At 40.6% G+C, this 12,548-nt stretch overlaps 1 protein-coding gene across 1 annotated transcript in view; it reads left to right on the forward strand.

The window, feature by feature from the left end:
• The window catches only part of TAF4 (TATA-box binding protein associated factor 4), a 51,034-nt gene that overhangs the window by 463 nt on the left and 38,023 nt on the right, over positions 1-12,548 (forward strand). The window contains exon 2 of the mRNA XM_019510160.1: positions 987-2,096. Within this exon, the coding sequence (XP_019365705.1) occupies positions 987-2,096 (1,110 nt within the window). The remainder of the gene's footprint in view (positions 1-986; positions 2,097-12,548) is intronic.

Raw genomic sequence — 12,548 nt, forward strand, 5'->3', positions numbered from 1 at the left:
TTTTTTTTTTTTTTTTTTTTTGAGGGAGGGAAAATGTTGTCTTGTGCTGCTTGTCTCCTGCTCAATCCCCCCCTTTTTTGTTTTTTTTTCCTTTTGCTAAGAGGTTGTTGATATTAAATCATAGCAGCAGGGATTATGGGGGAGGGTCCCCTGTATGATGTGCCTCTTAGTGTATCTGTCAGTGACTGCCCCGTTCCCATTTCTCTCTCTCTTTAATGCAGGACCTGAAGTATCTAAGCTGGTGTTAGTCATAATACCAGGCCTTGCCAAGGGGCATGAAGAGCTCTGGGGGCAAGAAGCTGCATCATAATGTTCCTTCTCAGTGCCAGCATCTATCTTCTCTTCTTTATGATTTTACTTTATTTTTATGGTTTTGGTTCTCAGGTTCCCATAACCATAAAGAGCAGATCCTGTCCACTCTTTCCCCTAAGAGCTTTCCCCTCGTCATGCTCTCGGTTCTCTTGTCCCCACCTCCTCTTATTGCAGTAGTTGAACTAGATGCTCCAGCAACTAGCTGCCACTCTGGCAGCTGATAGGATGAGGAGGGTAGCCCACGTCAGGTGTACAAGGCATGGGGAATGCACCTTATTAATGGATTTCCCAGGCTCTCTGTCTCGCTGTCAGTTTTTTTTTCCCCCTTATAGTTGCAGGAGCTGAAGTTATTAGACATCATGTCAGTCCCTAGAATGAAAGAGAAATAGGTTGAAGGAAAAGAAACATCTCCCCAGTCATGGTCTGTATTGTGTCCTATCAGGCGTCTGATTTCCCTCCTTGGTGCAAGTGGGCATTATAATTAATAACGTTGCTAATGGGAGACTAGGGGGCCTTGGGATTAACTGCCTTGTAGCTCTTCTTCGTCTGCGTATTCTCACCCCTGTTATTGCAGGCAGCATGGTGGGGGGGAAAGGCCGCTTGTGGGGAGAATGCTTCCCATGCTTCTGTTGTCTCCTGCACATTCTCTTGTAACCTCCTTCTTGTTGTTGTAGGCGCTGGAGGAGTGCAAGGGGGTGTTATTAACCATAACACCAGGTCCCAGAGTTCAGCTCTGGATGGAGCTACAACGACCAGCACCAGCACCACCACTGCAGCAGCTACAGCAGCAGCTGCAGGAGGAGGAGGAGGATCTGAAGTTACTGCTGCTCCAGGGACCCTCAGTCAGGGCAAATCGGTGGTTATCAGCACCATGGCAACCTCCTTGTCCACCAGGAATGGCAAAATTGGGACCACAACCGTGCAAACTTTGAATGGGAGTAATGTGGTGATGAACTCTCACCACTCCGGAAGTGCTGCTTTCTCTGGGACTCCTGCAACTGCTAATCCTGTTTCTGCACCTGCTGTTGCCCCTCTAGTTAACAATGGACCTGGATCGGTGGGGAAAGCAAATACTGTTAATGCTGTTTTGCCATCAGCTTCCAGCACTGTCATCCAGACTTCTTTCCTCAGCACTGCTGTCTCCTCTGCCTCTTCCTCACCCACGGTGATCTCCTCACAGCCACCACCAAGCATTGGAAGCGGGGGGGCTACTGTAGCACTGGTGAGGCCACCGATTCATACAGCAGGACCCACGGTTGCTGCAGCTGCTGCAGCCACCCAGAATGGGAGCAATACTGTGATCAATTCAACCATCAGTGTGGGGAATTTTCCTGCTGTTGCTGCAGCCACTGTGGGATCTGGAGTTGCCCTCCAGACATCGCTTGTGAACAGCCAACCTGGTTCCAGTGTGTCGGCAGCCCCCACCACGCAGGTCATCAAATCAGAGTCTCCTAAAACTATAGTGCAGGCAGTTTCCCAACAGCAGACACTGGCTGCTAGTGGCCAGCCCAGTACTACAGGGGGTAACATGATCATTGGGCAAACTATGCAAGCTGGGCTCTCTAATGTGGCCCCCAATCCTGGTGGGATACCTCCAGCAGCTCCTGGTACTCCTACGGGGATGGCTAAGGGCACTGCCAATACAGTGGCACAAAATCTGCCAAGGACTCCAGCAGCAACGACAAGTGGTATCAGAGCAACTTTGACTCCTACAGTTTTAGCACCTCGTCTGCCTCAGCCACCTCAGAATCCAACTAATATTCAGAACTTTCAGTTGCCGCCAGGTAAGCAAAGGCCTGAGGCTTTTATTTTGTGATGGTGTCTGTTGCTGAGGGGCAGATGAGTGGATGATATACCTTGATTGGGTCTCTCATCCTGGGGAAACCTGTATGTTGGAGAATCACCCGGTTTTGAACAGTGGCATGGGATATGTCACGTTTGTTATGCTGGTTCAGGTGACCAGAGCATGTTGACATAGAATTGTTTTTAGAAAAGCTGCTGCTTAAATCTCCCTTTTTATTGAAATGCAAGCATGGACAGAGCTGCAAGCTGGCGCTGTGTGAGACTGGGATATGTGAACACCCATTGCCATTTCTTTGTCATTAAATGCATCTTGACTTTTGAAACAGTTTTGTCAGTAATTCACGTAACCTCACTTGCCTAGCACAGTGCTCCTTTTCCTTGTCTGTCCCTGTATGCCCCTACTACCATTCAAGACGCACGTTGCTTAGTAGTGCAGCACCAGGTACAATGCAAGAAAGCTGCCTCCTTTTCTTACAAATATGTTAAAAATCCGACTTTGTGCTTTTATGCATTTTGGATGATGCTCTTCTGTTAGTGTCCCTTCAACGTAAAGGGAATTTTACTCTGTCCTTACCTCACCCTGTTGTGTCTAGGGTTGCAGCTTCTGTAGTAGTTCAGAGCATGCTGTGTGCTGAGGCATCTTTGAACAGGGAGTCTAGTCCTAGACAGAAGGGGTGAAATAAAGGCATAATAAAAAGCTTTTGCCTTCTGAGGATTAGTTTTCTCCTTTCTGAAGTGTGCTTGATTTTTGAGGTTTTAAGTTAGATGTTTACTGTTTTAAATGGGGCTTGTGTCCAATTTTAATTTTGAACTGAAAAATATTGGATGGACTCATCTGTGGATCCCTCCTTTTATTGGCAGGATGTGGTAGTATCTCTGTTCTTGTTAATCAGTATTTTCAATGCAGTATTTTTAGGTGGCATTACTATTATACAAAGAGCACCTAATTACATTTTATTACTAATACCTAATGAAATCAACGGTGTGCAATTTGATGGTGTTAGTTTAGTAAAAAAATCTTGAAATTACTAACCATCCTTAAAGTGATGGTCTTACCAGCTAAGAGTGTAGCAAAACAATGTGTTTGCTAGGCTCAGTATCTTTCTGCATAATGTTCCACCTACAGTATGTGCCATTGTATAGCTCAGTGAAGCCTGTCAAATGTCCAGAGTATTTTAACATCCAATTAGCACTTAAAATATACAGAACATTTTCATTGTATAGACAGATATTCTCTGTAAGAATGACATGCTGATATTTCAAATCTGTTTTTCAGTTTATTGATAAGTCCCTGACCTTGAAATCCCAGCAAAGCATCTTAAAATCCTGAAAAGTTTCCTTTGCTACAGTGTAAATCAAATTTGTCTTTTACTCTTGATGACTTTGAAAGGTAGATGAATAACTCCATAGTGACATGGTAATATTGTATTGTAAAGTCAGTTATGGAGAATAGCTGTTGGACAGAAGTATCTTTTTATTAGGGAAAAAATGTTGGTGGCTTCAAACCACTTCAACAGCATATGAAAATATTACCTTTATGAACAAAGGTCCTAATCCTTTGGCCCAGGATTCTACTACATCTGTGCATAGTCCAAAAAATCCCCAAAGTAAATGCTTTGCAGGTCTAATCTTTAAATTTTAGGATAAAGTTCTGTTAGTACACTTGGGGAAGGGGTCCCTAAAAGCTCCCAAGAGCTACCCTTTTGTTCTGTCACTCAGCAGCATAACTTTTGAAATAGTTATGCTTGCTTCTTTTATGTAAATTTAATGGCCAAATATTCAGCAAAGCTTAAACTGAGGGCTGAGGTGCTGAGCCTTCCTGAGTATCTGGTCTCAGGTGTAGGTGCTGTGAACTCAATACTGTCTAGATGCATGCACTTGTAACTGCCTTTACCTTGCGTGGGATTTATATACATTATTAGTGGGAAGAGTATAGATTGCTGTCTATAAAGGTAGCAAATAATACCGCAGGTTATGGTGCAGTACGGAGAATTTTAAAGGCTGTCTAACCCACTTGTGAAATTGCAGCTACAGTACTTGTATGAGCAAGTATTATGTTTGGATGTTCAAATTGGAGAGCTATGTGCTAATGCAACTTTAAGAGCAAAAGCTGCATGTGCAAAAATGTGTGTACCAAGTGATGACAATTTGGAGTCCTCTTATGAAAAGTATTACTCACTATATGGCACATGCTCTGTAGTTTATTTTCCAAACAAAAAAAAATTGAAGTACCAGTTGCTTCCTTTCCAGACTCGCAAAGTCCTGTTACTGTTTAGTATAAGGCAAACTGCATATAAGATGTCAATATCTGTATTAATCTTACTGTCAAGTGCCTGATAATACTACTTTTTATGAACAGGAGCACATGGAGAACACTAACTTTGCCAGTCTAAAATGTATTGTTTCTGGAGTGACGCCTTTTATAGTGTATCAAATTTTAACCTGATAGCAGTTTAAAACAACCAAGTTAGAAAGGTATGAAACTGGGAAGAGGATGGGCTATTAATTGTGGTGGTCCTACTGGATTCTGATAAGTTTTTTTTTTTTTTGAACTTTTTCTCCTGTACCCACAAGGAATCAAGAGTATTCAGATCATGGTTTACTTCTGCTTTTTATCAAAATCTTGGCTGGGTGGGAGAGGATCTGTGTTCCATTTCCTCTTCACCAGTATCCCAGGTTTGGAGTTTGTGGCCCTCATGCTTGGATCAGTGCAGTGTGGATCTAAAAATGGATCTAAAGGCATACTTTGTGGCTTGTAGAGGATTCTGAAAATATTCTGTGGTTGTTGATGCCATCATATATATTCAAGCAGTTTAAATAAAGTCATGATTTCATAAAATGCATTGTAGTAAGTTTTTACTACTTGCACTGGTTTGAAGAAAATGATATGAAAAGACATCTTTTATATGCTAATTTGGCAGTAGCTGGGAAAGTTATGGGTTACCTGAAATATTGGGACAGTATGCAACTGTTACACAGGCAGAGTAACAGATTTTTAAAGGCACTTTTCTTGGGTGTAGCAGATTTGCAAGTAGAACAGAACTATCATAGCACAAGTGAGGCACTGCAGTGAATAAAGCCATAACTAGCACGAGGTGGAAACATTTTCAACATGGTTTACCCAGCACTATACACTTTTTTTTTTTCTAAATAGTGTCTTCAGTTGCAAGCCTGTGTTCAAGCTGTTATAACAACTTTTTAGAACGGGCCAGGAATAAGATCTACAAGCCTACCTGTACCATAGTATTATTATCAACCTTGAGAGGTCAAAAATCATGTTGCTCTTATCACAAGTGCATTCTGCTGTCACTCTGCTTTTAATGTATTTTTATGAACAGGCATTGTACTGAAATGTCTAAGAAACCTGCTTGAAGTAGCGGAGCAGAATGATAGAAAAGTGTTGTAGGTGTATATGGAATAGAAACAGTACACAGTTGGCAGCTGTGGATAGTTTTCTTCTCTAACTTGGGCAAAGCTGAAATCTAGAAACCTTCCCTTGTGTGCATGAGTTTTTTGGGGGGTGAGTTTTAGTGCTTATGAAAATTGCAGGTTGAATAACACTGAAGACCAAAGGTTCCCTTCACAAAACAAGTCTAATACAATACAGAAGCAGTCAAAACTTACTGTCCTACTGGTATCCCTCATAGATGATGAGAGAAATAGATTGTTCTTTAATCCTTAGGGCTTTTGCTGCGACTGCCAGTAAGGGTGTCAGTTATGAAGTGTACTCTTGCCACAAACTTGCTTCGTGCAGGCCAGGGAACATCTCTCAAATGTTTCTCTGTTACTCCTTCAGAGCCTCCTGTATTTGCTAGGGGATAGGTAGAATGGCATAGATTCCTCTTCCTGGTTCCCCATCACCTAGCTTCTGCTTTTTTGGGTCCGCTTGCCCTTAGGATATCTCCACTGTGGCTGCTGTTGCTGCTCATAAGTTTGCCATGCAGTAGTAGCACTGTGCCGCTGATTGTTTTTTGACATGTTCAGTGTTTCGGGGTCCTCCATGCAGTGGTGGTCTTAATTTCACTCTGCTGCTACAGCTTGCTTGAGCTACAGGCACTGGTAGCACTTGAGCAATACGTCCGTACTCCCAAGAAAATGGCATATCATCAGGCTCATATCTGGGTGGCTTTCTTCATAACTGTGGGAGCTGGCATCTGTACTTTGTTTTACATCAGTTTCCAACAAAGTTCTGTTTATTTAGGAGGATTCTTGCCCTTACTGTAGGGTAGGTTTTTGTTTTCTGGGGGTTTTTTCCTTCCTTTTTCAAACCCTTGTTTTATTGGCCCCAAATTGGAAAAACACATGAGTGTATGCTTCAAGTTAAGCACATGCTCAAGTCTCATTGATTTAAAGACTGATCCTTTCCTTCACAGGAGCCACTAAAAACCATTTGTACAGTTGTAGTTTTTGGCAAATAGCTTTCCATGCTCTTAAATAATATGCACACCACCAAAAAAAACACAGCTGGGCACAAGTTTAATAAATAAGCGTATTAAAATTGGCCCGAACGTATAGAAATGGACTCTGGTTCCAATCTTGCAAACAGTTTAATATACGTGATTTTATGTGAATGAGTAGCTCTGTTGCTGTCTGCGGGGTGGCATCCCAATGTGACAAGAACATTAAGTTAAGATCGTAGATGGAAAGATGGAAAACTAACATTTTGCAAAATATAAGCAATCATCTAATTTTAAAATCCTTGTGTACTTGTTCCTACTGAACATGTTGCTTTTCAGTTCTACTCTGCCTTCTTTGTGCATCCGAAATGCTTAATTATTTTGAGATTTTTGTGAATGTGTACGCATCTAAGAATGTGCTGACTTCCAGATGTGAAAGGTACTTGGAAATTCTGAAATGCTAAACATTGCAGTGTAATTCCATGCGTAATTCCCACCAATTTACGAGCAAGCCCAACTGTATCTGTCTGCTCACAGCTTCCCTGTACAGCTCAGCAGACTGCCAATATTGTGCCTGTTAACTAAGTTAGCATGGCTGTATTTTGACAAAAATAAGGTCTGTAGGACACAATGATAATAGCAGCTTCCTGTAGTACTTGTATAGCATGTTGTGCTTTCCAAGCACATTACAAAAGTTAATCCTCGCAACACGCCTGTGTAGTTGGTAAATAAATGAGTATGAATTCAATGTTAAAGCTGGGGAAACAGTATGAGAAATGTTCCGACTTGCCCAAGGGCATAAGAGGATCTATGTCAAAGCTGAGATTAGAACTTGTGAGTCCTGTTCTCAGATCACTAGAGGTACATCTGTTTCAAAAAGATAAAATTTAAGGATATCTCCCATCGAATCCTCTTCCGGGGAACGCTGCATATAGCAAAGGGAAGTGTTCTGTTTTACTTGAAATCTGTTGTATGTGGATCGATCAGATTGACCATATTTCCAGACCGAGTAAGAGAGAAGGATGAAATCAAATTTCAAACTTATCATTGAAAGCTCTTACCTACATACTAAGGCAAGCTTTGCTGTTTATCCCAAGAATTTAAAGTGCAGAGAGTGATATTTTTACACATTGTGAGGCAGAGCAATAAATTGCTTTAAGCAAGTTGACAGTTTGAGTTGCCAGGCTTTCTTTATAAGTAGTATAACTGACCTCCCCCCCACCCCCCCCAAGCTAAATTGTGAAGACGTTTGCTGCTTTTGGACCCTATACACTACATTTCCACTTCAGAGTTATGGAAAATACTTTTATTTATGTCTACCTTCATAACAGAAGAGAGGTCCTTTTTGATGTGCTTGGCACCAATTGGGAGTTTAGTCTTGATGGGGGTTTGGGCTTTGCTTAATAGTTCATTGTAAAGACTGTGTACATGTGTAGCTAGGGCTATGAATATGGGTTAATTGTTGCCTTTGAAGTATTCCTGCACACCATTGCTGCTGCAGGAACTGTCCAACAGTGTATTTGCTCAGTGAGCCACCATAATTTTCCATCTCCATCCGTCACTAAGTGGGCCGCTTCTGAAGCCCACTTGAACTCCTTTGGCCTAGGGACCGAGAATGTGGATGGTGCAGATGTTCAGAGTTACTTTTACAATAGCATTCTGCTTTAGTTGCCTTAGCAATGGAAAATGAAAATGTAATAGTTTCATGTTAATCAGGAAAAAAGTGCACTGGTCTCCCGCCATGGTGATAAAAACAGAAGTCAATGAGCAGCACAAAATACCCTTGAGAGAGAATGTTTTGATATATGGAGTATTTTGTCTACTATTTGCTTGTCTTTTATGCTTTTGGAAAATTGTGTTTTTCTAGCATTCTGCTGATACACTAATTTAGACTGCAACACAAAAAGCTGTTAAGTGTATGTATTAATAGTGGGGGCTTAGAGGAAATGGTTGCTCCAATTGGTGTTGAGAAAACACTTTCCATTCTGACTGTCCAGAATGGCTTGTTTCACTGCATGCAAATCACGTTGTAAAAACCATTTTCTTGATGGTCTGATCTCCATGTAGAAGCCATTTCAAACAGAAGATCTAAACTGCTTTGTTACATTACTCAAGAAAATTTACTCAGAATATTTTCATGTAAAAAAAATATGGTTAAAATAGCAGCTTTGACAATATTTAGATGTAAACTTGGCCCTGTGTGTCTGCATTTGGTACTTGGGGTTTGGCATTTTAGTGGTTGCTATCTAGACATTCAGTGTTACAACACAACCTTTTATCCCAGGACAATATGTTCCACTAAATAAGAAAATGCTATGCTAATTAGATTTTTGGGGGTTTGAAAAAGGAGACGAGAAAAACAATTGATCACTCAAAAACGAGAGAGATTTTCCACAACTGGACCTTTTAGGTGAGGAAAACACTTTCTTGACAACTTTGAAATCAGCTAAAATACCTGTCTGCATTCGGCTGTTCAGATGTGTATGGGAGTTGGTAGATTCTCTGCATCTGTAGAGAGTTGCACTGGCTTCATTGAATCTTACCTATGGCCATAGAAGAACACCAGTGCAAAGTCCAGATTTGTCTTTAGGATCTCACTGAATAGTGGTGAAAACTGAATTGTGAACTCTGTCCTGCTCAACTGCAGCCTGCTGCTGAGTCTTTGACAAAGTAATGCTCTACAACATCATTTTACAGACAATGTGCCTGACAGGAAATGGCTTGACTTGGACCTTGCCTTCATCAAAAAGCTATCCTGGTTTAAGTTACATTTTCTCAAACTAATCTAGGTAAATATACAAAAAGCTGTATTGCTTTATCTATATGTAACACTATATGTATCACTGTAATGTGAACACCTGTTTTCCTGGTATAAAGGGGCTTGTAGCTATAAGGTTTATTTCCATAATGGAAGCATAGTAAAGTTTTATACCATAAGGCATCTTGTATCCATACAATTATATGCACACACAGAACTGTATCCGGCTTAATTTAATGAATCCCATCCCTACTTGAAATAAGTTTTTATATTAGCATAACATGAGCAAACCAGGCCGCAGCTAAACAGGTGCAAAGGATAGCATAAATGCCCCTCACTTCAAATGAAACCAGCCTTATTTTCATGAAGATCAAAGTGCACTGCAATATCTGGCCATCAAGCCTTTTGTACATCTTTGTGTAAATCTACCTAAAATAACACCTTGAGCTAAACTGGCACAACTTCCTTGTGTAAGCAATCCTTTCTCTGGCCAGCATTATATGCTATGTGGCACGTGGGGGGACTTTATTACTCGTTTTTATTAATAAAGAAAATTTGAACTTGGAAGGGAGTGAGCTGACTCTTGCACGCGCATAGAGCCACTTTGAAGGCGCTGTACAAATACATAGTAAAAAACACACTCTCCCTGTCCTGCTGCCAGGTTGGATACACGGTTTTCCAAAAGCCAGTCTCCTTGGATATCCATGTTGAAACATAAAGATGTTTGTTTGTTTGTTTGCTTCCCCCCACCTCCCCTCCTCTCCTATTTTAATTTCAGGGTTTGGGTTTTGATCATCTGAGATAAATAATAGGGTTGCAATGTTGTCATAGCTGTGATGGCTCAGGAAACATCCAAGAAACAAGACTTTTTTTCTGTATACAGTTGGTCCAATAAAAGATCAGAAAAAGCCTTGCCCCTGGATAAATAGTTTCACTTTTGTTTTCCGTCTTACACTGACACACGCGCGCACACACATACATGCTCTGCTCACACTAGCAAAGTGTTGTAGTAGGTTTTAAATACTTCAGTGAAGTGTTTAAATTCTTCTGACCAGGATGGTATTTTACTTTGCACTTGTGCAAAGCACAAAGGATTGAATCAAATGCTGTGCCCTATTTTGTGGTAAATGAAACCAAACTGATAAATATAGGAGTGTATCGATGACTTTTTTTTTCTCCCCCCCCCCCTTAGAATTTTACTTACAAATCGGAGACAAATTTTTGAACCTCACCTGTCGAGCAAGCTCTTCTAACCTTTGCTGCTTTAGTTCTTGAGAATGTATCACTAAAAGTATTTTTCAGTCATGCATTGTAACCAGTGCAAAAACAAGTGATTTTCATGAAACTGGTGGTTAAGTAAGACATTTCTGTAACATTTAAAAATTCCTGTTTGCCTTGTAAGTACAGTAGCACATCCTTCTAGCAGCAATGCTATGTCTTATAAGTGCAATTAAGCTAAAATGCTGCACTTCCTGGTGAATAAGATGCACCCTCCCCTAGGGTAATTTTGTGGGCTGAAAAGATTTTAACATGCATTTAAAATAACTGACTTCTGATCAACTTTTATTATAAATTAATTGCTTTTCATTATGTAGCTTCAGTATATAAGATGCACCTTAACTTTAGACTTCTGTTTTGGGGGGATGTGGGAGAGCATTTTTATTTTCTGTTTCAAAAAATATGCCTTGCTACTCTGAGTTGTTGAGTTGTAAAGTGTCAAAGGTACATTTTATTTAGGTGAAATGAAAAATGTGTAGATGTTGTACAAACCACCCAAAACACATGGTCCTGTCCCAAAGAGTAAACAATGTAGAAATGATAGCTAGGTGAGGGGATACAAGATTGCTCAGTCATCTAATATTTATTTCAAAAGCAACAATTCCTAATCTGATGTAGCTGGTTCCATGAAAAAGCTAGGACTGGCAAATCCTGTGGAGAAAAGAGGGAGCTTGAAGTAAATGAGGAGCTATGGCAGGAGCTCCTCATATAAGGATCGGATCAGCATGGACAAAATTTGGGAGAACAATTTAAAAGGATTAGTTATTCTCAGAACTGGGTGGGGGGGATAGGAAAAATATGAGCATAGGAAGCAAGAAAGGAGGTAAGATAGTGAGAACTTTTTGAAGAAAAGAACAAGGAGCTTTAAATTTGATTCAGTGATGTTACCCTTTAATAAAATGCACATTGCTATATCCTTGCATATATGTCAAGAGTAAGGAAAAAAGGGCTCATCTCCATGCCGTGTTCTTCAGGCTCATGTGTGTCCTTTTATATTCTGTTTCCTAGCATACCGCTCTTCTGGGACAGAGAAAAGGAAAGGGCTCTTTCACGTTTTGTGGGTTACCCAAGATTGGCTTTTTAAAAACTAGTTATTTTTCTTCTCTTGAATATATCACTAAAGTAGGATATCTTTTGATGTCTTGTCCCTTTAAGTAATTTGAGTTGGGATTTCTGGGGGAAGAAATTCCTATTGCCACCACTTCTGGTTTGCCCTGCCTTTGGAGTAAGACGGTACTAAAAATGTTACAGGTCTTAATCTTGTCTGCATAAGGCTTGTAAAAGTGTAGGTGGTCACACTGGTGGGAATTCTTTCCTAAAGCTCTCAAAGAGTCGTCTACTCTGGGCACTCAAAGACAAAGCTTTTTTAAATAAAGTCAAATTGTATTAATTCATTGTAATGCATTAAGCAACTCTAAGTTGATTTGTTTTACTTTTTTTGATAGTCTATATGTGTTCTAGTCTCAGAATCTCTCCCTTGTTGCATTTTGATAAAAAACTAAGACCATTAGAAGTATTTCATGGGAAAAAAACAGGAGAAACATGCATTAAAGAAGCTTGAAACCAGTCTTTTCCATGTGTAGACCAGAAATTCTCTCCTGGACCTGAGAAACCTTCCATAAGACTATACCAGCTTAAGTGAAAAGTAGTAATTTCAGCGAATACACACTGGGCGTGTCTACACATGCATTTATGCTGGCTTAAATTTACTGCACAGTAAGCAGGAGTAGGTCACCGTCTACATCTGCAGGCATTAAAGCGCATTAACACTGTGTGTGGACTGACTTGGGACTAAAGTTAGTTCCAAGTCAGTCCACACACACTGCATTACTGCACAGTAAGGCATCTCCATGTGTGTTAACTGACTAATTGGGCATGATGCAGGTATCACATTTATGTTCAAGTTGGCATAATTTGCCATATTTACTGTGCAGTATGGGTAGAAATGCCCATCTTCTCGCACAGTCTCCCCCCCCCCCCCCCAAAAAAAACCTTAAAAA

The sequence above is a fragment of the Gavialis gangeticus genome, unplaced genomic scaffold (genome assembly GCF_001723915.1).
Source record: "Gavialis gangeticus isolate Ggan-Ray unplaced genomic scaffold, GavGan_comp1, whole genome shotgun sequence".
NCBI lineage: Eukaryota > Metazoa > Chordata > Crocodylia > Gavialidae > Gavialis > Gavialis gangeticus.